The sequence below is a fragment of the Lolium perenne genome, chromosome 5 (genome assembly GCF_019359855.2).
Source record: "Lolium perenne isolate Kyuss_39 chromosome 5, Kyuss_2.0, whole genome shotgun sequence".
Classification (NCBI taxonomy): Eukaryota; Viridiplantae; Streptophyta; class Magnoliopsida; order Poales; family Poaceae; genus Lolium; species Lolium perenne.
This window is the reverse complement of record NC_067248.2, coordinates 485,373-512,608: the sequence shown is the minus strand read 5'-3', so window position 1 is coordinate 512,608 and position 27,236 is coordinate 485,373. Positions and strand designations below refer to the sequence as shown.

Here is a 27,236-nt window from a genome sequence, read left to right as displayed (position 1 = left end):
GCTACCCTTCTTGAAGTTGCCCTTCCTAGGCTTGCCCTGCTTCTTGAAACTGGTGGTCTTGTTGACCATCAACACTTGGTGCTCTTTCTGTATTTCCACCTCAGCAGATTTCAGCATGGAGAAGAGTTCAGGTAACTCCTTGTTCATGTTCTGCATGTTGTAGTTCATCCCAAAGTTCTTGTAACTAGGTGGCAGTGATTGGAGTACACGATGAATACCCAGCTTGTTAGGAATCACTATTCCCAAGTCACTGAGCTTCTTCGCATGCTCGGACATAGCGAGCACGTGCTCACTAACGGAGCTACCCTCTTCCATCATACAGCCAAAGAAGTGTTTCGATGCCTCATAGCTTTCCACGGCCGCATGAGTTTCAAAGATAGTTTTTAGCTCATGGACCAGCTCATAAGGGTCGTGGTGCTCAAAACGCTTTTGGATCTCCGCCTCTAGGCTGCACAGGATGGCACACTGAACTTGAGAGTACCGATTTACCCGAGTCTCGTAAACATTCTTTTCGTCCTCGGATACTGCAGGTGGTGGTGGGGGACCTAGCGGTGCTTCGAGCACAAATTGCAGATTTCCACCATTGAGGAAAATCCTCACATGACGGAACCAGTCGGTGAAGTTGCTACCATTGCTTTTAAGCTTTTCTTTCTCTAGGAACTGGTTAAAATTGATGGAGGGGGACGCCATGATCTACAACATATTTGCAAAGAGTTTAGACTAAGTTTATGATAAAATTGAGTTCAAATTTTAATTCTTAAATTAACTAGGTGAACTCCCACTCAAAACAATATCCCTCGCATTGTCTTAGTGATCACACGAACCAAATCCACTACACCAATTCCGATCATCACGAGAAAAGATGTAGTTTCAAGGGCGAACACTCAAAGTGTTCATCATATCATCCATATGACTCATGCTCTACCTTTTGGTATCCCGTGTTCCGAGACCATGTCTGTACATGCTAGGCTCGTCAAGGCAACCTTAGTATCCGCGTGTGCAAAACTGGCTTGCACCCGTTGTATGCACATGTAGAATCTATCACACCCGATCATCACGTGATGCTTCAAAACGACAAGTCTTAGCAACGGTGCATACTAAGGATGAACACTTTATTATCTTGATATTTAGGGAGAGGGATCATCTTATAATGCTACCGTCGCGATCTAAGCAATATAAGATGCATAAAAAGGATTAACATCACATGCAATTCATATGTGATATGATATGGCCCTTTTGTCTTTGCGCCTTTGATCTTCATCTCCAAAGCACGGACATGATCTCCATCATCAACGGGCATGATCTCCATCATCGTCGGCGTAGCGTCAAGGTCAATGGCGCCGTCTTCATGGTTGTGCTCCCATGTAGTAACTATTACAACTACTTTGAAATAATACTTCAACATGAAATTTAAAGACAACCATAAGGCTCTTGCCGGTTGCCACAATACAATAATGATCATCTCATACATATTCATCATCATATCATGGCCATATCACATCACCAAACCCTGCAAAAACAAGTTAGACGCCTCTAATTTGGTTTGCATATTTTACGTGGTTTAGGGTTTTCGAGTAAGATCCAATCTACCTACGAACATGAACCACAACGGTGATACTAATGTTGTCAATAGAAAGAGTAGATTGAATCTTCACTATGGAGGGAGAGACAGACACCCGCAAAGCCACTTATGCAATCCAAGTTGCATGTCAAGCGTGGAGCAAATCTCATGAACGCGGTCATGTAAAGTTAGCCCGGGCCGCTTCATCCCGCAAGATGCAAAGTACACGAACTAAAGATAACAAAAGCATCAATGCCCACAAAACCATTGTGTTCTACTCGTGCAACCAATCTATGCATAGACACGGCTCTGATACCACTGTTGGGATTCGTAGTATAGAAAACAAAAAAATTCCTATCGCAAAAACGAAGAACAAGCCAAGATCCAATCAAGAAGATGGTAGCAACGAGGTGAAGATCAACATACCCTTGAAGATCACAAAGTGTTAACGAGATCAGATCTCGTGGTGGATGTAGACGATCACTTGCCGCTTGCAAAAGCGCGTAGAAGATCCTGACGGTGCCACGAACGGGCAGCACCTCCGTACTCGGTCACACGTTCGGTGTTGATGACGACGTCCTCCTCCCCGTTCCAGTGGGCAGCGGAAGTAGTAGATCCTCCTCGGAATCCCAGCAGCACGACGGCGTGGTGGCGGTGGTGGTGGAGATCTCCGGCAGGGCTTCGCCAAGCGTATGCGGAAGAGGTGGAGGAGGAGGAGAGGCGGCTAGGGTTTGGGGAGAGGGGGGTCTTGGGCGCCGGCCACTTGGGGGCTGCGGCCAAGAGGGCTTTGGTGTGGCCGGCCCCCTCCCCTTGCTCCTCATTATATAGGTGGAAATCCCCAAGTGTTGGTATCCAAGTCTTCGAATAAGACCCGAAACCAAAACCTACCAAAGGGACAAAACCTACCCAAGGGGGGAATCCTATACAAGGTGGGACTCCCACCCCTTCCTTGGGGGGGTTGGCCGGCCACCAAGGTGGAGCCCACCTGGGACTCCTCCCCCTTAGGGTTTGGCCGGCCATGCAAGGTGGAGTCCCTCCGGGACTCCACTTTCCATGGTGATTTCTTCCGGACTTTTCTAGAACCTTCCATAAATGCACCGGATCATTTCCAAACTTGGAATATGACTTCCTATATATGAATCTTATTCTCCGGACCATTCCGGACCTCCTCGTGATGTCCTGGATCCCATCCGAGACTCCGAACAAACATTCGAACTCCATTCCATATTCCATATCTACTTAAATGACATCAAACCTTAAGTGTGTCACCCTACGGTTCGTGAACTATGCAGACATAGTCGAGACTCTTCTCCGACCAATAACCTATAGCGGGATCTGGAGATCCATATTGACTCCCACATATTCAACGATAACTTAGTGATCGATTGAACCATTTACATACGATACCGATTCCCTTTGTCACGCGATATTTTACTTGTCCGAGGTTTGATCATCGGTATCTCCATACCTTGTTCAACCTCGTCTCCGACAAGTACTCTTTACTCGTACCGTGGCATGTTATCTCTTGTGACCAAGTCACATGCTTGCAAGCTAATCAGACGACATTCCACCGGGAGGGCCCAGAGTATATCTATCCGTCATCGGGATGGACAATATCCCACTCTTGATCCATATGCCTCAACTCATACTTTCCGAATACTTAATCCCACATTTATAACCACCCATTTACGCAGTGGTGTTTGATGTAATCAAAGTACCCTTCCGGTATAAGTGATTTACATGATCTCATGATCGAAGGACTAGGTAACTATGTATCGAAATCTTATAGCAATTTGAACTTAATGACGTGATCTTATGCTACGCTTAATTGGGTGTGTCCATTATATCATTCATCTAATGACATAACCTTGTTATTAATAACATCCAATGTTCATGATCATGAAACTATGATCATCTATTAATCAACAAGCTAGTTATACAAGAGGCTTACTAGGGACTTCTTGTTGTTTACATAACAAACATGTATCAATGTTTCGGTTAATACAATTATAGCATGGTATGCAAACATTTATCATAAACATAAAGATATATAATAACCACTTTATTATTGCCTCTTGGGCATATCTCCAACAAGGATATGGATCACTTGAAATATCACCATCCTGACAAAAATAACCTTGTTGAGTACACAGAAGAAGTTGTTCATGGCTACGATGTAATCCCCTACATTCCAAGCATGGTGGAGATCTATCTAGCTAGGCAGTAGGAAAAGACGTGGGATATGGGAAAATATATACTAGTTCGATCGAATTTGGATCTATCAATCATGTTTTCGAAATCTGTACCGCGCGCTTGAATTGCAATGATGGACAACGCAAGACCGAAATTCTATTGGCGGGCGTGGCAAGACAATCTATACCTTTTTTGAGGGAAAGCCACCACGGCAACTTTATTAGAAATTAAACCACAATTACATCGTCTAGTAGTTTGCTCACTATACAGCTAGGAGGCTCATCGACCCAATTACAAGAATTTTGAGATTCAATACAATACCTAGCAAGAGTATGAGCAACTACATTAATTTCCCGTGGACAATGTTTAAACTCGACTTTTCCTATAGCCGCTACAGACGCCATATACTCAGCGAAGATAGCAGCTGAACAACTCCACCAGAAATCTTCTCCATTGCAAGCATTCACCACTTCCAATGCATCTGATTCTGCTTGGACCGCATTAAAACCCAAACTAGCTGCTAGAGCAAGACCATTGCGCATGGCATATGCTTCTGCTGCCGCTGCCGAATCAATATGTTGTAAATAATAGCAGGAGCCAGCTATAAATCTTCCCTGCGTATCTCTAATAACAGCTGCCGTAGCACCAGCTTGGATATCAACTTGAAAAGCAGCGTCCACATTCACTTTCACAAATTTGGAGAGAGGACGAGACCACTTCACCGTACTCGGACCTGCGTCACACGTGTATGATTTCATAAAATTTGCAGTCAGTCCAAGTATGGATGTAGCACATGTTTTCACCTGCGGAACAGGTTCACCGTGAGTTCTTTTTCTCCTCAACCACCAAAGATACCAACATGTGACACCAATCAACTCTTGAACTCGTATTTGAGGCATATTTGGCATAGAACTAGCTGGTTGTCTCAGCAGTGTCTCCAGAACTACTGATCCAGATCTATCTTCACCAACTACCTCATTTATAATGGAGTCCAGCCTTAGCTCTTCCCATATTTCCTTAGCCACCGGACAAGAAAAAAGTAAATGGTGAACATCCTCAGCAGCCACGGTGCAAATTGGACATTGACCAGAGTCTCCAATATGTCTGTTAACTAAGATTGACTTAAGAGGAACCGATCCATGAAGGGCATTCCAAAGGAATATTTAGGTGAATGCCCCTGTATTGTCTATGTGTTTCCTTTTTTTCATATCGCACATGAAAACATAATACACATGCGAATTCAGATTCATAGAAAAATATAGTCACGTAATATTCGAAAAAATGATTAAAATGTAGTTTAATAAAAACTCATTCTTCAATATCATATGCATCAAATAAACGGCCAACAGTTTATCTCTTCTTTACTAAGACACTTGCAAATGCCAGAGAGAACTGAATCAGAAGGAAGGATCACGGATAAATAAACATTACATATTGTCTCTCCCAGACCCACCACCTATCTTTTGTAGGTATGCGATTGGGTCTTCGACCCCCGCGTCGGGTGACTCGAGAAGCAACCCTAGCCACCGCCTCCCTACCTCCCACTTCCCCATCCTCCCTCCTCTCTACCGACGCTAGTGCGCGCGCAAGAAAAGCCCGTGAAGCTGTGGGAGGTGGCAAGCTCTCCTCTCGCATCGTGCACATGGAGGGTGCGTTGGATCGGCGGGGACGATCTCCGGGCGGTAGCGGGGTTGGTTTGAAATCGACATGATGGGATCCAGGGCGGGCTCCGGGGCGGCGGCGATCTTCGGCGGTAGCGGGGCTGGTCTGAGGCTGGCGTGGTGGGATCCTGGGCGGGCTCCAGGGCGGCGACGCGCAAAGTGGGAGGTCGGGGCTCGATGGGCAGCGGGCCGGCGGCCGGAGCTCCCTCGACGGCGGCTGGAGCTTGCTAGGGAAGGTCTAGCCGTGGTCAACACCCCTCGCTCGGTTGTGTGGGGTGTGGAAGATGGAGATGATAGTTGGAGATAGAAAGGAGATATGCAGGTTTTGGAAGATATCAACGAAATTTCACCCTATGTCTTTTCTTTGGCTAAATACGTGAAAACTTATACACCTTTAGAGGCGAAACGGAGGAAGTACTACCTCTGTTACTCCCACTATGAGTAGTCTTATAAATCAGAGATAGAATGAAAGAGAATTTGCTCTAGAACATTCCTTAAAATAACGCGTTAGTTAAAAGTTTTACATATCTTTCCGTAAAAACTATTCTTCTAGTCTATAAATTTTACATATAGTCGGCATGTTTCGTATCTCATTGCGTATCTCCCCGCATGAAAAAAAAAGCCCTCGGTTGAAGCCCCGAGCCAACCCACATCGCCACTCTTCACTTTCCAACCCTCTTTTTCGCTGTGCCGATGCTGGCACGGACCATAACGTGTCGTTAAAATTTACGGTTTTCACAAATGCACTAGTATGGAGTTTAACAATGGAGATAATAATTAGAAAGAGCCAAAAAGAAAAAGATGAGAAAGGAACTTGTCAAAGCATTGTTCCCTATACACCCAGAAATTTTTCAGGGAATAGGTATTTTTAGTGCTATGCATGCTAGGTTTGCTTTTCAGTCGGCTAGCAAACTATAAAAGCCTACCGGTGGTCGGCGATTATGATGCCTCGTACCACTGGTTAGCCAGATCAGCGCCTGTAGCTCAGTGGATAGAGCGTCCGTTTCCTAAGCGGAAGGCCGTAGGTTCTACCCCTACCTGGCGCGCATTTCTTCTTTTTTACGCATCCCTTTTCATCAATGTTATAATTACTGTTGCTAATCTTTTTACGCGCCCCCCAACGCCGAAGCCGTCCCCGAAGGCGCATCGGCATTGGTAACCACCCTACTACTTCCTCCTCGTTGCTCCCTCCTCCTCATGCCACGTATGTTCGACGGAATGCCTGTGTGCAGCGCGCGGTTGGGGCTGGCGTGGAAGCACGGCATCATCAGAGGGGAGGGCGGCTTCGGGTCCACCGGCGTCTGAGATTATCAGTCAGTCAGGGTAGATGAATATAGGTTTTCTGGTGCTTGTTAGTTAGGGTAGAAGCTGGATATGTAAGCTAGTTTTGCATATGGATGTGCTAGGCTGATGGTTATATATGGTAAAATGAAGGAACCTGCTGGCTGAATCGTCATGTGTTGTTCCGAGTTCCCATTATCCACATCGCATCTCTGAATATTTCAGCCTAAGGTTCCGACAGTCTGTCTGTCTGTCTGTCTCGAAGGCAGCATTTGCTTCAGGTTTCCAGCCTTGTGGAAGCTTCTGGAGTTCAGCTAGGGACACACCAGCAGTATCAAGGTGTGCCGCTTCACTCCCATCTTTTCTTCACATCCTTGCAGTTCAATGACATCAGAAACAAAGAAACCAAGATCCAAAGTATGATCATAGGATGCTGCTTCCATCTGCAAACGACTACTGTAGTGGGAGGGTGTATGGGGCGACGCGGGGGGCGATTCAAATTTTGAATCCGCCTTGCCGGCGTGTCCGGCGTGTGGCTGGCGGCGAGCCCCGGCGAGGAAGATGGTCGCGACAAGGAGGCGGGCAACCGCGGCGGCGGCGACGGAGGCACCGGATGGCGGTGACCCTTCCGCTCCGGCTGGGAGCCCGGCAGTGAGACAGGAGGCGGGCGGCGGCGAGCTGCTGTCGGCGCCGTCCCCGGGGGAGGGGATGTGCCAGGGCAGGTCGGGGGCTGGTGCGCCGCTCGTGAAGGTCGGGGAGACGGTGGAGGTGACTGCTGCGGCGGGCGACGAGGGGGCGGGCGGGTCTGATCTCGAGCTAGGGTGCTCGCAGAGGCGACCACCGGCGGCTACCCTCGACGGGTTCGTCCAACGTGCGGAGGAGCTCGGGGGCTCGCTCCGCCACCGGCGGCGGACGGCGTTCGCGTCTGGGGGCAGGGGTCCCAGGCTTGGAAGCATGGCAGCGCCCCGTTTCCATCGTTTGGGCGACGCCGGGTTTCCAGGGCGGCACGGCGGAGGCCGGGGTCGTTCGGCGGAGGCGCTCCCTGGCCCGTTGGTGGCGGCGGTGCCGGAGGTGGCAGCGACGTTAGGGTTCGGGCAGGAGGAGGAGACCCGCTCGCCCTCTGCGAAGCTGGGCCACGTCTCTGACGGGGCGGGGCTGGTGGCCCAAGTGGAGGCCCAATACGCCCCTACTGGGATGGAGGAGGGCCACGAGGATGATTCTGAAGGGGTGCTGACAGGCCGGGAGGTTGCGGTGGTTGACACCAATGGCCCAAGGCCCAGATTTTTCAGGTGGCTTTGGTTGCCATCCGGTTGCGCAGACCCAAGGCTAGGTTTTCCTGCTAGACACAAGGAAGTGAGACAACACCTCAACAACCCTCACGCGCCGCCGCACAAGCTCTTGCGCCGCATCCATTGCCCGACGTCGCAAGTGAGATCCTACGCGGAGGTGCTCAAGGTGGGCGGCTACGACGACGGTCGCAAGCGGCGCTTGGAGGCCGAGGGCGGGGCGCACCGGCTCCCGGCGATCTCGGGCGGAAGACGGCAAGATGGCGTCGGCGAGGAGGCGAGAGGAAGGTTTGTTGACAGGGGTGGCAACAACGGCGGGGGCTATAGGTATCAAGAGAAGGTGCCGAGCGTCCAGGAGAGGCGCGGCAGGGAAGACTGGGGCTCTCCCCCAGCGTGGTGGTGGGAGCAGCAACACTGGAACGAAGGCGGCTTCGGTAAGGGATATGAGGACCGCCCTGGTTCTGCGGGTCAGGGAGACCGCGACGGACAGCAGCACAGTGCGCCTCCCAAGGCGAAAGGCATACACATGGCACCGACACCAGGGGGTGCGATGGCGTCGCAGAAGGGGAAGAACAAGGTGGCGGTGCAACGACCAGGGGCTCCGGCAGGTGGGGAGTGTTTCAAATGCGGTAGAGGAGGGCATTTCCAGTCCGAGTGCACGTTTGAGCCTTTGTGCGTTCTGTGCAGTGGGGAGGGGCACACCTCGGCGAGCTGCCCGACCAGGGGAAAGGGTCCGAGGTTAGAGACCATGGGTCATGCATTTGCAGGGGGAGCTTTCTTCAACATTGAGGTTGAGCCGCTACACACGGGTCAGGGGACCAGCGAAGTGTTCACGGCCATAATCAAGTTCAGCACGGCGCCACTGACCGAGGAGATGCTTTCGGATGAGCTGAAGCATCTTGTGGATGAGCTGTGGGACTGGCAGGTGAAGAAGTTGTCGGAGTCGGAGTTTTCTGTTGTGTTCCCATCGCGACAGACGCTACGGCTCTGCATTGGGAGTGGCAAGCTGCATCTCCCGCTCAGCAAGCGCGATACAGATATCAGAGAGGGCTTCTTCTCCCCGAAGCCGAGTTTGGTGTTGCCCTCCACTTGGGTTAAGTTGACAGGGGTGCCCGAGGACCTTATGAACAGGGACCGGCTGATGGCGGCGTTTTCCATGATCGGCAGGGCGATCGATGTGGACGAGCTATCAGTCCTGCAGCGGGACACTAAACCGGTGCGGATGAGGTTTCAGTGTCGCCATCCAGAGAGGATCAAGGGGTCGGTGCAGGTCTTTGTCAACGGTGAGGGGTTCACGGTGGGAGTACAAGCTGAACGGCCACCGGGTGGTGTGCCAGGGGGAGGGGTTGGGGGTTCGCCACCTCCGCCACCGCGGGACGACCGCGATGATGACTTCTCGGATGATCTTTCATCTGATAAGGATTGGAACAAACATGGAAGGCGCAAGAAGAATAATGAGAAGGCCCTGGAGGGGAGCAAGGGCAATGCCAAGGCGGGCTCGGGGCCGTCAGGGTCCAAGTCTCCAGGTGCCAACCTGGGGTCGTGGAGTGCTCCGTTGCTGGGACGGGAGCAGGGACAAGGCAACATTGTTATTGGGGACGGTTTCAACCAATACGGCTCTAACCTGGAGCTATATAAGGAGAGGCATGCATCCCTGGTGTCGGTGATGGAGAACAAGGAACGAGACAATTCGGTGGTGGACGTGGAGTTGCCGGGGGACGGAAAGAAGACAATGGAGGTGGGAGAGGGCTCCCTCCTCTCGACGGAGACGGTTTCACAGATCACAGACCCGGTGGCCTCTTGGGTTGAGGACAGCCAGGTGGCGGATGGTCCACCTACCAAGATTGCCAAAGTGCTGGGGTCGCCTCTTTGGGACCCTGATGGCGAAGCCGGAGGCGTGTCCTCGGAGGAGGCTGAGGTGGTGGTGGGAAGGATGATGCCGATGAAGGATCTGCTGCAGGAGGTGGTGTCGGTGGCGCCTCTGGCACAAGGACGCTCCAAGGCGTTCACCTACACTAGCAGGAAGAAGAAGGCGGCATCGTCGTTGCCGGTGCGCAAGAGTGGGAGGAAGGTGGCGTTGGCAGGGACACCAATCATGGAGTTGGCGCAGAAGCGGGCGCAGGAGAGGAACCTGGAGAGCGAGGGTGGCACCGCCAAGGGGAGAGACTTGGAGGGCTCTGGTCAGACTGGAGGTCCGGAGACTCTGGGACGTGGCGCTGGACGAGGATAGACGGCTTCATGCGAGGATAAGGGCATGTGCACGAGATGATGGAGTCTAGCGAGGATGGGGACGGGCCTCGCTACCCCGGTATCTGCCCAGTTCTACCTAGTGGTTCTTAGGCAATAGCTTGGAGTTGTTCGTTGTGCTTGGTTGTAAGGACCTGGTGGTCTGAGGTACCAGTTGTAGTGCTGTGTTGGGTGTGTTGTATCGGATGCTTCTGCCGTTGTGGCTTTATTAATTTAAAGCTGGGCTTAGGCCTTATGTTTAAAAAAAGTATGATCATAGGATGGTCTAATTTAGAGCTCTGTTTGTGCTGACATTACAGTACAAACTGCATACGTTTGGTGTGGTCTCGTATCTGGAAAGTTCTACTGGACTTATTTGTGTCTGGGGGGTTGTCTGTAAACCTCTTCATGTTGCAATATTTTGTTATGGATCCTTCGAGGCAGTTAGCTATGGAATTTCTTCAAGGAGAGGTAGTGGCCAACTATGATTTCCTGGATGAATTCCTGCAACCTGTTTACTTCTGGTTGGTAGCTAGGTTACCTTTTCTTTTGTAGACTGCTGGATAAGTCTGTAAACATATCAATTTCTAATATAGATCTTGTTTCATTTTTCTCTTTTTCAGGTCTAGCTAAACATATCAATTTACCTTTTCTTCCGTGTGGCAGTTGCTGGATAAGTCTCGACTCATTTTTCTCTTTTTCAGGTCTAGCTAGATTGAGAACTGACACACGGCCAACTATCAGAAAAGGCACTCCTTGGCATTTTGAAGGATCATGGGTAACTATTCTCACAGTCCTTCTGGACCAATATATTTCAAACTGTTATTTATCCTCTATTTAGCAGTGAAATCTTTGCACCCAATGGACAGAGTAACCTGCTGAAGTTGAGTATTTCGGCTCCCACATAAATTCTTACGGATAATTAAACTAGCTTTAAAGATCAAGGTGCTTGCTTTGTTTGTCCTGCGAAATATCATATTAACTAAAGATAGTCTTCTACGAAATGGTAAGATGCATTGCCAAATTTGTGGTCAGGATGAAACTATTTATTCATTTGTTTCTGCCACTGTTCACTTGCGAGGTTTGTGGAGGATATAATCCAGTGTGATCTTTTTTCCTCACAGATATTCCTGATACATTTTATGTGCTATTTGGTGCTTGATTGCTTAAATTTAAAGTTTCTAGTTACTGTCGGCATTGCAGCAATCATTCTTGAACAATCTGGCAATGTTTCTTGAAATCAAGCTTGCTCTGAACAAAAGAGAATTTCTGACCCTTTCTTATGACGAGTCGTGCCTAAACCTCTGATTCTTCATGTAGACAAAGTAAGAAAATGGATTCTTCAGAAGAAACTAAAGGACGGTGAATCATTCATGAACTACAAGGGGCAAGGTGAGGTTGACTGGAGGTCCTTTTGCAACCTGAATACTTTTGTTTGTTACTGGTAGTCTTATTAGGTTCACTTTTGATAGTGGTATGTTTCACCCCAAACTGATGTGAAAAGTGGCATGTCATCTCAAGTGCTTGCTGGAGTGCCTGGATGGGTTGCTCGCTCCCGGTTAGCTTTTGCTAGCAATCGACGCATGTTTTATCATGTTGAAGACGTCGTGTTTGGTTCCTGAGGTGTCACCTTTTTTTTTTGACAACTCAAAATCTCTTTATTCAATATCAAATAGTGCTACATCAGAGACTAACAAAGGAATTAAACTCGGTGGTGGATCATCCAACCAAACCAAATGGTTTGAGAATTTTGCTACAAGCTAATTCATGTGCTACTGTATTTAGCTCCCATGGTTCATGGATGAACTCAATCTTCAAAAACTTCTGATGTTCCAGGTAAAGTTGTAGCAATATTAGTAAGATGTAGTAATTCTGTGTTCCAGGTAAAGTTGTCTAAAAAAAAAGAATGAACATTCTGACTTCTGATGTTCTGCTCAAACAGTCCACAAGTAATTAGCATCTAGGTGCCCACTAAAGGTAATTATAATTTAGCAGCAAAGGAACCGATATTATTTTATTCATAGTGTTTCACCATGAACAAACACATATCCTGCAGTAGAGAAAATGGTCTATTGGGTCTCAGACAACAAGATATGATTCCAATTCCCCCACTGCAAACAGTTGCCATAAGTTTAAGCTTCAGGATAATACTTGATCATGCCTTGCACTAAATGCTCGTAGTACTATGATCACTATGCAAAGTTAACAGGCCACAGTACAGTCATAACCTCTTCAGCAAATCAAGGATCCAAATTTGAACATAAAATTCCAATATAGATAACTGAAGAGGCGTGGTCAAGTATCGGCTGAGATGTATCGACTTCTGAATATAGATTTACACAGACCTGTCTAGTCTGTTAGTTCACATCCAGCAACTTAGTTATTCAAAGGAGGGTGGAAAGACCCATGCATAAACAAAACACTAGATACGAATAACCTAATGCCAAAATAGTCACCCACACCTATACACACCAAGGAAAAAAAATAGCGCGCTAAACAAAATAGCGTGGCCTTCCAAAATATGCTATGAAGATTATAACGTGCTAATAGCACGCTATTTTACAAAATAGCATTTCACAAAAAGTTAAAAAATAATAAATGTAGTATGTATACTAAGGATTTCAGCAGCTAAAAAATTATCCACATCACAACGATCAACAAATCAAATTGACAAAGTCCTGATGGCACTGAAAGATAAAGATTTGTCAGTCCAACAAATAGACAAGTAGATAACTAATTAACCTGCCAACATGCAAACAATTAAAGAGCCAACTACATAGCAGGAGTAGTAATTAATCAAAATGAGATGAACTAGATGGATAATGCATGCGGTCATCATCTGATTCAGAAGAAGAACCGCATATTGCAACTCATCACAATGAAAAACTAGAAGCAACTTCTTCTTCTTAGGCAGATTGCATCAGCAGCTTTTACTCGTTGTGATGTTGATTCTTCTTCTTCTTCAACATGTACGCGTGGTGTGAGGAGGAGTGAGAATTGTCGATGTGCTTTTGTGGTTTCCAACGGGTTGAATGGCTACGGTTAGAATGGGGATTTCGGAAGCTCGTGGGCTAAAAGATCCAAAATAGCTAGTCGGCTACTCAATTGCCCTTTAAAAAAATAGCACCGCTACAATGCTATAAAAATAGCGCCACTATAACGCTACGAAAAATAGCGCGCATAGCGTCGCTAATAGCGTGATTAGCGCCATAGCGAGCCAAATGCGCATAGCGTAGCGTTCACTCTCCAAATACGCTATAGCGCCGCTATAACGCTAAAATAGCGCGCTATTTTTTTGGTTGATACACACTCAAAGGTTCTGTGGTCTCGACGTAGGCGAAGGTTTGGTGGCTGCTGTAGTTTGTTTTGAATTCGGCAACCACCGTCCCTTCGTTCCTTTCGTCTATCTCTACCACAACGCGCTGTGTCTTGTTTCCTCCGTCGCTCGGCTTGTGTTTGTGTAGTACTAAACCTCTCCCTGGCTGCCATTGCATCGTCAAGACGTGGTCGCCGTGGTAAGTAAAGTTTGGATGTGTGAGCTGATGCTTGTTCATCTGCACGCTGTACCAGCGGCTCCATGTACATTGCTCCATGACCCACACCTCCGTCTTGTCATCCTGGCTCAAGGCGATGCCCAGCCTCCCGCGCACCTCTGTAAGGCGCCAGCAGCCTGGTCTGGACAACTCGTCGGGGAGAGGCCGGATGTATGTGATGTGCTCGTTGCCGAGGTCGAAGGAGACGACCTTTGCAGCAGGTTCCTTCACAGCCCAGTACGCTGCACCGTTGATGCTCACGATGCCCGTGTTAACGTCGTAGGTCTCTTTTGGACTGCCTGTGGCGACAGTTCTCCAGGCCGCCTCCCCGAGGGTGAAGACCGAGACCCTGTCGGACAAGTAGGGAACGTGCACGACCTTGTACCGACCCATCGCGGGATGGTATCCGAAGCCATACATCAGGTACGAGCACCAGGAGTATTTGGCATGCCGCAGCGGTGGTATGGCCAGCGCCTCGCCGGTGACCGGATTGGCCAGGGTGATGCTTCCACCGGGCTTTTGCCGGTGTCTGAATCGGTTGTCGCACATGCAGACGAGGCCGTTGCAGGTGCCAACTAGGTGCATACCCTTGAAGGCGTCGCTGGCCCACAGGTCTCTGCTCCCGGTAGGGCTACTGTTCGATGACGATGACGGTAGGTCCTCGATGAGGTGTACAGATTCTTTGGTGGCGACGACCGTCCTAGGGCGGATCTCGGTGGTGGTGCGCGTGTCGACGGTGTCGCGCCAGAGCTGGCAGACGAGGCGGGATCGCCGCCGGGCGCACGAGGGTAGCCGAAGCAGGATCTCGACGAGGACGTCGGTGGGGAAGAACTCTGCCATTGGTACGGTCTCTATCTGATCTTCCCGACTATTTTGTTCGTGTTCCTGTTGGTCTTTGGCCTTCACCTTCTAGTAGTAGCCACGGGACTCTTGTGTCCACATTGGACCAGACCGGAATTACCCAAACGTAATATACACGGGATGCCGTGCAAGACACGGACCAACACATCAATTGGTAGGAAAAGCCCTTATGTTTCCAAGTAAGACACGATGTGGTGAGTTGTCAAGAAAGCAACTCTGAACCTGCTATAGATGTACTGCGTACTGACACATTGGTTCTGAATTTGTATATTCGGTGAACTGGAACGAGCTTTACATTGTTTCATTTCATTGTCATACACCTTATGAGTATCTTATCTATTTGACCTCTCCAAGTTAGATGCAGTGAAACAGAATGTGCACAGAAACTATGCATTCCAAATTGGGAACAGAATCTGCAGTGCAATATGACAGATTGGTTTCCAAATTGCATTCATATTGCAGACACTAAATTAAAATTCACATACCCCAGTACGAACCCCGTGTCAAATTAGTTTATGGAACTTTCTTTTTATCAAAATAAACGAACCTGATCAGATCGATCGGACGAAAACCCTAGCTCCCGCGTCGTTCCCGCGAGCGACCGGGAGCTCTCTGGCGACGCCTCCCCTCGGCCCTCCCCAGCCCCCCTTCTCCTCGCCGCCGCGAGAGGGCGCCGCCGGGCAAAGCCCGTGCGGGGCCCGCGGCGGCGGGGCCTTTTCTCTCCCACGCGCGGCGGTGTAGGCGCGGGTCTCTGCGGTCGTGGTGGGCGTCCCACTGACGGAGGGCGCGGCGGCTCCGCGTTCCAGGCGGCGTCCTTGTGGCGGCGGCATCCCCAGGTGCGGTCGTGGCGGCGGGCGGCGTGGGCTTGTGTCGGCTGGTTGGTGGAGGGTGCTGGGGTCGCCGCTGACCCGACACATCGTGCTGTGCTCGTCCGCCCATGGCGAATATTTTTTATAATTTTTTTGATATTTTCAAATGTATTTTTTAGCAATTGAATCATATGCACATGTGAGCCAAATTTGGATTTCAGCTACAGTAATACTTAGGCTAATGGTTATGGTGAAAAGAAAGAAGCTGCTTGTTGGGTCATGATGAGTTCTTCTGGAGTCGCATTATATGCATCACTTGTCTGACCTTGTCAGCAATTCATGGAAATAGGCGTGTGGATTTGTTAGGCTGATGGTTATGGTGAAAAGAAAGAAACTGCTGATTGAATCACGATGTGTTGTTCTGCGTTCCCGTTATCTACATCGCATCTCTGAATTTTTCATTAACCCGTGATTTATTGGTCCAAGATTGCCCGTCGCTGCTTGCTTCAGGATCAGACAGTCTGTCTGTTTCCACGACAGCAACTGATTCAGCTACAGCTAGGGACACACCAGCATCGTCAAGCTGTGCCAAGATCCAAAGTATGGTCATAGCAAACAGTTATGATCAGAAATTCTTAAGTGGTCTAATTTAGAGCTCCTTTCGGCAGCTTTGCAAAATGGTCATGCTGAACTAACTGCTGCTGCGCTGCAAGTACCTTACTGGAAGTAGGAGGAGCCTATTCTGGTTACTGTTTGCGGCTATGTCTTGGACCTTATGGAATGTGCGTAATAAGATGGGGATCGAGCGTATCTTTCTGCAACGAGCCTCTGACTCCATCTTCAAATTCTTGGCTTTTTTTGTAGCAGTTGTACCCGCTATGTAGGCAGCGGGATAGAGACCGGCTGGACGGCATGTTGGAGGATTTTCTAGTGGCGGCTCGTCGCTTTTCTACGCCTTCCATCGGTTGAGGAGCCCTATGTCCTAGGGCTGTATCACTTGTTTTATCTTTCGGGCATGTTGTGTTGTTGCCCCAGCAGATGTTTTATCCTTGCTCTTGTTGTGTTCGAACTCTGTATGGATGTGGTTGCTTTATTTATAAAGCGGGACAAAAGCCTATTTCGAGGTCAGGGTAGAAACTGAATATGCAAGCTAGTTTGGCAATGGTTATGGCGAGAAAAAAGAAACTGCTGGTTGAATCATCACGTGTTCATGTACTGGATGTGTTATTCTGAATCCTGATTATGTACAACGCATCTCTGAATTTTCCAGCAATACATGATTCTTGGTCGAAGATTGCCTACTTGATCCACAGACTGTCCGTCTCCAAAGACCACATTGCCTATTCCGAGCTGCACTGATCCCCTGGATGAGAGCTTGTACTAGGAGCTGTAGAATTCTCTCCATGGTCTCCAACTGATTCAGCTACCGCTAGGGACCCAACATCAAGTTGTGCCACTCTGGTCATCTCCATCTTTTCTTTGCATCCGTGCTGTTTGGTGACATCCACAAGTACTAACTTTAGCAGCGATGCTAATGTCTACTCCGTCGCATTTCTGAACTTCTATGTTATTCAGGGTAGAAGCTGGATATGTCAGCTAGTTTGGCTCGTGGGTGGCTTAGGCTAATGGAAGAAAGAAACACCTCCTTTATCCTGATGTCCTCTTGAGGTATATATATTCAAGTGATACTTGATTCCTCCATTGCTTCTAGGTTGACACTTCTAGCCACTGAAATTATACTGATGTGTTCCGCACCGATCATAGCTATTGAAATGATTCTTCTTTGCTCCAGAAGAAAAAAAAATCATGTGAGGATATGTCGTACCTATAGGTCCAAGTGCCAAAACTAAAACTACTAATGATTTTTTCTTTGGCACCTCCCTATTATTAATTCATATATGTGTCACTATAACTGCTAATTAGGATTTTTTTTGTTTGCAGTACAAGTTCCTGCAAGAAAATGAATTAATCATCCCTATAAAGCTCCTTTTGGTTAAGAGATGGGATCACCAAAATTATTATGTGATGTCCTTTCTACACCCAAATTTCTGAATTTGCAGTGAGTCTTAATACTTACATTTAGAAGTATAGGAAATTTGGTGTTTGTGAAGTTGCAACGTCTGTTTGTTGATCTGCTATTGCTGAAGTTCAATTCAGTAAAACAACATCTCGCTGTTTTTTCATCTCATTTCCTTTCGAGGATCTGGGTATATGCGAAGTCATTATTGGTGGATGGAAGATCAGGGAATTTTTTAGAGATGACACACCTGCCATGGATTACCTCAAATATTGGTTCTACATGCATATGGCTTAGTTTCATGTAAATATTAACCTCAATAGTTCTCTGCTGTAGATATTGCTCAACAAGATACATGTGCCTTAGGAATCGTGAGGCCAACAGAAGATTGCCAATATCTATTGCCAAACTGACCTACATGTTGTACCATCCATTTCGTTGGAGAATTTTGCTGCTTCTGTGCTGGCATACAATATGCAACATGATCTGTAAGTAGAGCTTAGGAGGCATCCTTTCAATATCTGATAGTATATCCTCTCTTTTTTCGTAACAGCGGTATTTTAGAGAGCCTTTTAGAGAAGGATAAAACTGAAATCTACGCAAATCATATGTGTTCAGAGGCTACTAAAAGGTGTTCTTGACTATCATTTTCAGTTTTCATTAATTTTCATTTGTCTGCGACATACACGCTCTGTTCAGTAATTACCTAATGTTCTTTGTCATGTGCAGTAATATCTGTATTGGAATGCATGGAAGTATCTTAGAATGGGTTTTGGGTTGTTACCCTCCTTGACTGTACTCAGTACTGGCCACCTATTCCTGGGGTTGATTTTTCAGGGCAGATGTACAAACCTGCACCTTCAAAGTACATTTTTTTTACTTCCAACGCCCATTTTCTTTTTAATGAGGCTGGCGAGACAGTTGTTCTCCATATTATTATGGATGATTTACATATGACAAGGTAATCTATGTGAAATATTAATTTCCCAAATCATGGTGTTATATTAATTTTTAGATAGATAATGCAGCCAAAAAACTCGGTTACTTATACTGAATTTTAGAGAGGGTAGCTGTTGAAGGTACTGTGGTTTGGCCCTGAAGCTCTGGCGAGCAGTAAGCCTCAAATATACCATCTGATTTGTATTGCTCGCCTACCTACCTTAGTTTTTGTCTGAAAGAGGTTCCTTTTCCAAGTTCAGTTCTGTTGATTAAATGGACATATTTGTCATGACCAGGCCAACAATAATGAATTTGGTAACAGAAATTTCTAGAGGGACTAAGGCAGATTCTTTGTTTCTTAACGGAGAGTTTAACGATTAAACAGAACAGTTGAGTATCTGCTTAATGCGCTTAAATAGGAAGAGTATTCAAGTAACTTGAAGTTCTGTGGTACATCATCTTTAGGCTGTTCTTGATTCTTTCTGGTTTGTTGGCCCGTCGTTGTGTGTGTCTGACCCGCTTGCAAAAGCTGTCAGTTGTACGCAACAGGGTCGTGCTATCTGCTGCTCTGGCCAGCGGACCGGAAGAGCTCGCAACTTCTGTCAGCCATGCGCACGAATGGCATTTGTGCAAGCTCTTGCGTGTTGGTAAGTGGCAACCACACTATTTGTCCAAAACCTGTTTGATGGAATCCTTTTCATGATTTGCAAGTTGTATAGTCTTGCCAGGTGTTGACAAATTATGTTACCATCACAAACCTAGTTACTAAGTTGTGTGCTCACACTCATTTATTTTTAGACTTCAGATTCGTTTGATTTCATTGTCCCGGGTTCTTTAATATAGAGCTTCATACAATTGCTTGGTTGTTCTGATCAGTGATCAGGTCACTGGAACTCAGACGAAATTTTTGTTCCATGACTCCGTGAGGCCTCTACTTCGGACGTTTTCTGCAAAGTGCAACAAGTTTAGGCTGCACAAGACATGTAGCTGTATGCGTAAATGTGGTCGATTTGTTGGAAATTCAAGCATCGTTCCCATATCTAAGCAATGTAGAGATCAGCAAACACAAGAAAACATATATGGGTTAGACTTCATCGTCGCTGACCACGAGGTATTTATTCAGAACCTTGAGTATTACATCTATTTTTCCTATTTACTTATTAGTAAGTGCAGCACACTGCCTCAACTTACTGAAACTTCTCCTTCTGTTCAAATTATTTGTTTAGGCTGCACAAGACATGTAGCTGTATGCGTAAATGTGGTCGATTTGTTGGAAATTCAAGCATCGTTCCCATATCTGAGCAATGTAGAGATCAGCAAACACAAGAAAACATATATGGGTTAGACTTCATCGTCGCTGACCACGAGGTATTTATTCAGAACCTTGAGTATTACATCTATTTTTCCTATTTACTTATTAGTAAGTGCAGTACACTGCCTCAACTTACTGAAACTTCTCCTTCTGTTTAAATTATTTTTCTTTCCACTGTTATCAAGAAACCACTACTATAATGCTGATACTGCAATGTTTTAAATCTGTACTCATTTTGAATCAATTTTTTAAGCTTCCGATATTATGAAGAAATAATTGTCGCAGAAGCTAATCTAGCAACATTCTGAACCTCCTGAATCATACTTTGTTTAGATCTTGGACTAACCAACATAAACAAGGTGCTCACATTTTTACACCTTTCTAACATTTTTTGATATTTTTTGCATCAAAATAATATTAAGATTTTGTTTTCTTCATAGGGAAACACAATGGACAGATGCATACCAACAGATCGTATTGATCAGTTCAAGGAGTAATTAAATGAAGCCTCAGTCTACACCTTAGATTTTTTCATTGTTGATGACGCACTAAAAAATACAAGAGGACAGAACATCTATTCATAATTAAGATTACTGGACAAATAAAAGTGCATGAAGTTGTTCCACAGCCTGACAATTTTCCTCTGGTTGCATATAATGCAGAACCGTTTGTCGTTCAGCAGGAAACAATGCAGTCCTATCAGGTGCTCAATCCATACCACGTTTGATCCACTGCTTGCATTATACATCCTATTCTATTTTCTCCTTTTTCCTTCTTCTTTTCATTATTGCCTTATTAGTACCCTTTTTTACATGTTATGCTGATGTGGTCCTTTTTTCCTACTTAACACACCATGTTGTTGGGTTAGTAATGAGGCTAATATACATTGTACCATCAAAGGAAAATCAAGACCCAAGAAGAAATATTCATCTTACTGATGCAAGGTATGGTTTACAATTTGTATACCAGTACTTTGAATGCCCATCAGTACTCTGAAATAGCCAGTTGTTTTTAGCAACTACTACACAGGTTCACAACTTCATATGTTAAAACATAAATATGCATTGGACCACTGTCTTGCTTACATAAGTCAATCGACGGTTTTGCTTATTCAGATATTCGAGTATTTCATCTTACTCTCAGTTGCTTCAGTATGCAAGTGTTTCCTTTCAAAAGTCTTTTAATTGTCGACAACTTCTTGGCCAGTGCATTTCCAAACTAATGTGTTAAGTGGCGATATTGTCTACATAGAACTTTGATTCTTTTCCTTGGTGCAGTCCTGTTGTGGTTGCTTAGCTGATTACAGTTCCGCGACGCTAGGCCACATATTTTTCTTAGAGGCCGTCTGAACCTGCAATGTTTAGAGAATATGTCTTTAGATCTTCCAGTTCTGTTTTTTCTTTAGTGCTCAATTGATAGGATTCATTGAGCTATTGCATAATTTTCAGGTAACGATGATGAAGTGGCGTAGCAATACATATCAAGTCCAGTCAGCATCTGAAAACAAAAACATGTTATTAGCTACTTGGCCTGGACGATCGTATTAATAATATCTGTTTATTTGTTTTTATGGTAAATTTCAGTGCGGGCATCAGATGTTTTTTTTGTATAATGTTGGTGGCTCACCTTAATCTTTCTCCTCGCGTATTTGTGAAACTAGCTTCCAAATGTTCAAGTAGCATGTACAATGTACTAAAGATCTTTTGTAATAACAGTAGTTGTTTTGTATGTTCAACCTCACATGCACAATTCCTTGCCCGCGGCGTGCGCCGCGCGGCCGCATTCTAGTATGCAATACAAGGACGCAACGCATCAACTCTTATATACGTGGAAGGCACGTATCTTTTGCTAGTATAATCTAAACTGCAATGCTCTCCTAGACATAAATATCAGTGGAAGCTGCTGCACTGTCCCAGTGAGATTTGATGAACTTGTTTTCAGTGGTTTTCGGAGTTAAGTTTCAACGGAAATATTCAACGGCGTGCTGTTTTAACTAATTTAGCGTTGTCATAGAGCGCTATGTTGATAGGAGCGGTCAGAAATATTTTGATATGGATTACAGTGGATTTGTTTTCAGTAGATACTGACCGGAGTGATTCAAATTTAAAAGCAAGCGGAAATATGTAACAAGGCAAGATGGAACAAGAACATGAACAGAGAAACTTGGCACCTTGAGATTACACAGTGAAGGGCGTCTATTGGTGTTCCATGTTCATCCTGAAGATAAGACCCTCAAGCCCCTGCGTTGTTCAAAATCACACCCTCAAATACTGAACACTGAACTCCCTGTACCGGACTGAACACTGAAGAATACCACATCGTGCAATTAGAAGCCAGAAACGCACACACCACGCAGCTTCCGATGACTCGCACATATCGGCCGAGACATGAGAAAGGAACAGCGAATTTGTTCACCCATCTTCAAAACACAAATTCCAGATTTCGACACCTACGGTACATTCCAATGCATGCAAAATGCGGTGACGCATAAGATCCGTGCCAAAGCGCGTTGTGTTGGGACCAGTTGCACGGACTCGCGGGTGGGATCCCATCTAAGTCCCACTTGTAGTACAATTTGATTTTTCTAGTACAAATTTTGACACCAAAATTTGAACTAGAAAGAACAAAATGAAATCCCACCGGGATCCCGCCTTGACACCTTACTCGCGGGTAGACGATGCAGGACCACGCGGGTAGACGATGCTTCCGGGTCGTGGAGCGTGCGGCCGCCTTGGCAGAAGATGAATAGGCACTCGCCGAGGCTGTTCTCTTGTCTCTCTCGAGCTGTTTCACGACGCGCTGCACCAAGGCAAGTACGCAGCCCTGGGTCATCCTTATAAAGTACACGTCGATGCCTTCGAAGCCTAAGACTCACGTAAACACAATGCAATGGCACTACCGAGTCTCATAGGGTGAATTGCTTTGGCATGGACATACCGAGTCTTCAAACACCCAATTTGTTTTATCTTTGCCAATCATTTCTGTATAAGTTCTGCTGTCCCGCCTGGTTATTTCTCTACGCACGCAGAAGAAGACATTCGAGTGCAGAACAAATTGTGAAAGTACAGTTTAAACGGCGGTAACACTAGTTAGTTTTCACATAGATGGTAGCTAGGTTGCACCTACGGTACATTCCAACGCATGCAAAATGTGGTGACTCATAAAAATCGACAAAGAATAGTAACATTAATTTGTTGGCTCCTTCATTACGAAGATGATGGTATCCACACAAATTCCAATGCGCACCGCAAAAATGTACATGGTGACTGGTACAAAACAATCCACGAAGACAGCCAAGGATGGCATCATACAGTATACTGAACCGAGTAAACGTCAAAAGCGACCGCTGTCACCTTCATTAAATGCGAATCTTTGTGGGAAGATCAATCGATTTCCATTATTCCAATTCTGTGAGTATATAGGACGGCGATGCTACACACATATGATGCCCCCGTTAGAGAGAGAAAGAGAGATAGAATCTAGAAAATTAAATGATGCTAGTAACTACCAGATTCATGGGAGATTCGTTTACCTTTTTGCCATGTGAACGTATGCAAAACCATTAACATATCCCATATTAAAGTTAACCCTGTTCTCATACCTGCAAAATTGTGAAGCAATGTATTCATCCACCGTTGCCATATATTTGTACCATTGATGCATGGCGTCATTAAGAAGGAATGGGAAATGCAGTTGCATTGTATGTCGGAGTGAAAGATGTTGGCTAGCGTAGGGGAATAAAAATGTTACCTGTGAGTAACTGAGTCACAAAAAGCAACAGTGTGGTCATCTGACACTGTAAGCAAAATCGGACGACCTAGGAGACCTTCAACCACAGCAATAGCCAATGGGCAACCACGTTGGAGTCCCTCGATATCTTTAATAATTGTATTTGTTTCCAAATCCCAGATCTGGTAATAACATGGAGCTTGAGGCGTGTACAACAAAAAAAATTACGCATGCAACATTAGTACTATTTCCTCTGTTCCGAATTAGATGTCATAGATTTGTAGAGATTCGCATGTACAACTAGAGCGCTTCTAGACAAATCTGCCACAAGTAATTCAGGACAGAGGGAGTATTTTACTTATTTTTTCGCGAGCTCTGCATATGTTACTATAAAACAATATTGAAGATGTCGTACCCGTGCACTCCCAGACCAAGAGCAGCGTGTAACCAAATACTGCAAATCACCACCCGGGCTGAAATAATCAAGACTAGTAGCATATCCGAAATTGCAGTCCAATGAGGCGACAGGAGTAGGAGAATACATCATGTTCCAGATCTGTCAACCTCAAGCATGAGTATGAAATTATTAGGGAAATTGATATGGAAACTGCTCGTGTACCAAAAAAATCTTCACGAACTAATTAATGAACCTTTATCGTGGAGTCACTTGAACAACTAGCAAAAGTGGTTCCTGCAGTCTGCGGGTTGAACTTGACTTGAACCACAGAGTCTGAGTGTCCTTCGAATGTCCTTATGCACTGCTAGCCAGCCTCCCAGTTCCAAAGTTTGATGAGCTTGTCACGAGATGCCGAGAGCACAAATGGCTCGCCGGAGTGAACCGCCAGTGAGGTTATGCGACCCTCGTGAGCTCTAAAAACCCGCAGCTTGTCCATTTTTATATATGAATATACGTGGATGTATCCTAGATTATTGCCGACCACAAAACACATTAACGGCTCGACGAATTTAGCTGTACAAATGCCTGTTTTAACTCGGAATGTCATCACTCTTGTCTGCAAAGAAATGCAAAATGCTTGATTAGTCTAGTACATGTCCTCCTCCACTATTTTAAAGCAACATGTAGCAAATGCAAAATGCCGGTCACTTGGGACGCGGTAGCAACTGCTGCCCATGCCGCGCTGCCTGCGTTTGCTCAGGAGGAGCCCGGGGCAAAGCTGGCAGCTTGTTCGCCCACCTCACTTGTGGCGACGCCAGAGCTCATTCAAGGCAAATTCAGGCTCTCATTCATTCACAGAGAAAGGAAGGGAGACAGAGTGCGCGCAAGAGATCGCGAATGCCTCAAATGCTTTGCGATTGGGCACATTGCCAAGCACTGCAGAGACCCCCCATCAGGTGCCGTTACTTCTTCAAGTTGGGGCATAGTGAAAGAGTTTGCCGCAGAAGACTCCGGGACCTGCAAGCTCAAGCCAGTTCCTCCATGCTAGAGGAGCTTCCTCCCCCACCACCGGCCCACCGCCCAGGCAAGATCAAGGCCAGGACCGTCCACCTCTGTTGCTTCCGGCCCCAAGCTCTGACCGTTGCTGCTCCCTAGCAACCCCAACCCACCGCCGACCGAGCCGCCATGCCGCGTCTCGGGGATCCAGAGCTGCGCCCGGCCGAGGGCCACGTTGTCATCGCCTCCAACGCTGCCATCTCGCAAGTGGAGGACAGCCTCGTCAACCAAGATGCCTTCATCTGCCTTGGTGGCTCCAGGTCGCACGTCAACAACGCGGAGGTGGCCATGGCCATTGCCGAGCATGAGAAGCTGGAGCCGGACTTCTTCCGTGTCGTCCCCTTCTACCCGGATGACTTCTTCGTCTCCTTCACCTTCCAGCATCACCGGGAACTAGCCGATGGAGCCGCCTCGCCAACGCCGGCGCTGCAGCGCTCAACCACCACGTGCACCTGCGCCTTGAAGGGGCGCCTTTCCAAGCCTGGAACTTTGATGTCGTCGGCCGCATCCTCGGCAAGAACTGTGTGGTCAACTACTTCGATGTTGCCACCACCATGAAGGAGGACGTCTCGGCCATGAGCCTTTGGGCTTGGTGCTCCAGCCCCTTAGACCTGCCCAAGGTCATGTGGGTGACAATCCTTGATGGCCCGTCGCCGGTCATCGACGTTCATGCCGACACGCCGCTGCAAGGGAAAAAGGGACTGACCAGCAGGGTCATTATCCACCTGGATCTCCACGAAGACCTGTCGCCTGACGCCGAAGGCCGGCCGCCTCATCACCCGCCGCGGGAGCGCCACGACTGGCAACTGGGATATGTTGCTGGCGAGCGTGCGCTCCGGGACCGGGACTGGCGCGCCCCAGCCCCCAGCGACGATAGCCACCGTCGCCGTGACAATGACCACCGCGACCGCGGCGATAAAGATGACTGCAGAGGCCGCCATGATGACCGCCCGCAGAGCTGGACTGGCCGCCTCTTCCATAGCCGCTCTCGTGCTCCTGCTGCTAACGATCGACGCTGCCAAGACAGTCATGGTGACCAGCGGCGTGGTGACCGCCGCGATGATGGATGCCGCGACGACCGGCGACACACGGTTTCCTCCTGCTTGGTCGCGTTGACCAGGCCAGCCATCAGCGTCTCCACGACGGCAGCGTCGTACCTGACTGTGGTGGCCTGATGCTCTCTCGGGAGGCTCTTCGTGGATGCTCGGCAAGTCGCAGTCCTTCTTGGGGTGCGCGTGTAGGCCGCACTGCGCGCCATCCACTCCGTGATGCGCCATCGGGTCTAGTGTCTCACGCGCCGCCTCGCCAATCCACCCCGCGCTCTACCAGTCATGCCCTCTCCTGCGCCAGGCTCCTTGACTTCGCTAGCACCACCTCCCAGATGGCCATCGAACCTGCTGACGGGCTCTCATCTAGCACTCTTGTGCATGGCCACGACAACGACCTCGCGCGCACCCCTCCCAGTACGGGGCTCGGCCATTTCTTTGACGCTGTCCCGAACAAGCTGCTCGAGGGCACGGCTTCCTCCCTCGCCAGGCTCCCTTGCTGGCTGATCTGCCCATCCAGTCGCCGCGCCCTGCACCTCCCACGACCTGGCGCAAGACGCTTGCTAGCGTCACATGTTTTGACCTGCCGCACGCGAGCCCGCGCATCAAGCTCAAGAACCGGAAGGCGCCCATGGCGAAGCTGGCAGAGAGGGTGCCGTTCAAGCGGCTTGGAATCATCAATGACGGAGAGATGCTCATAGAGGTTGCAATCACCAAGTTTGCTGCTATCTTTCAGGGTAAACTTCCAGACATCACCGTCGTGGCGCTGCCTGCACTTTTCCGCCTAGACCGCGACCTCGCTACTGCCATCGAGGACACGTTCATCGCTCAAGGTGGAGCGGCGGCCCTTGATCAGCCGGAGGCTGGACCACTCACTAAAGACGGAGATGTTGGTTCAAGCCCTGCAGCAGGATCGGTTGGCACGGTGTATGCACTGGCTGCCTGAGCCCCTGCACCTCTCTCCATGGGTCATTTTCGTTAATCATGTTAATCAAGAACTCTAGTCTGCCAGTGCGGCCGCTGCCGCTGTTTACCCTGATGATCAGGGATCGTTCTGGCTGTATTGCTTCTGGGAGTTGTTCCCAGCTATTGTACCGTGAATCTTTGCTTTGGACAAGTTTGTTTGCTTGCTTGCTATTCTGTTTTCTGGGCCTGCTTGGGTTACCAATGGATGATGACGACATTAGGATTGCAATCTGGAATGTGCGTGGGCTCAACGATCATGATCGTTGTGAAACTATCAACGAAACGATCTCCGATACCTCCTGTCATATTGTATGTCTTCAAGAGACAAAGCTTGATCATATTGACTCCTTCATTGCTGCATCG

The 27,236-nt window shown here is 47.5% G+C and overlaps 2 protein-coding genes and 1 non-coding gene across 4 annotated transcripts in view; 1 reads left to right on the top strand and 2 right to left on the bottom strand.

The window, feature by feature from the left end:
- Nucleotides 1-6,388: 6,388 nt before the first annotated feature.
- On the top strand, nt 6,389-6,461 carry TRNAR-CCU (transfer RNA arginine (anticodon CCU)). Its single transcript has one exon. It is a non-coding gene; the product is annotated as a tRNA-Arg (tRNA).
- A 7,034-nt stretch (nt 6,462-13,495) lies between these two features.
- On the bottom strand, nt 13,496-14,581 carry LOC127319762 (F-box protein At5g65850-like). Its single transcript, XM_051349741.1, has one exon. It carries the CDS (start codon nt 14,579-14,581, stop codon nt 13,496-13,498), a length of 1,086 nt encoding a protein of 361 aa, XP_051205701.1.
- An 8,267-nt stretch (nt 14,582-22,848) lies between these two features.
- LOC127319746 (cysteine-rich receptor-like protein kinase 44) overlaps nt 22,849-27,236 on the bottom strand; it is a 34,978-nt gene continuing 30,590 nt past the window's right edge. For both annotated transcript variants that reach the window (XM_051349712.2, XM_051349713.2), the window contains exons 11-15: nt 24,059-24,421; nt 23,824-23,964; nt 23,430-23,590; nt 23,212-23,280; nt 22,849-23,111 (exon numbers count right to left, since the gene is read on the bottom strand). In XM_051349712.2, the coding sequence (XP_051205672.1) occupies nt 24,170-24,421 (252 nt within the window). In that variant the 3' untranslated portion in view covers nt 22,849-23,111; nt 23,212-23,280; nt 23,430-23,590; nt 23,824-23,964; nt 24,059-24,169. The remainder of the gene's footprint in view (nt 23,112-23,211; nt 23,281-23,429; nt 23,591-23,823; nt 23,965-24,058; nt 24,422-27,236) is intronic.

What these genes read in the sequence shown, in the direction of transcription:
- LOC127319762 (XM_051349741.1), bottom strand. Translation starts at nt 14,581, where the DNA reads ATGGCAGAGTTCTTCCCCACCGACGTCCTCGTCGAGATCCTGCTTCGG.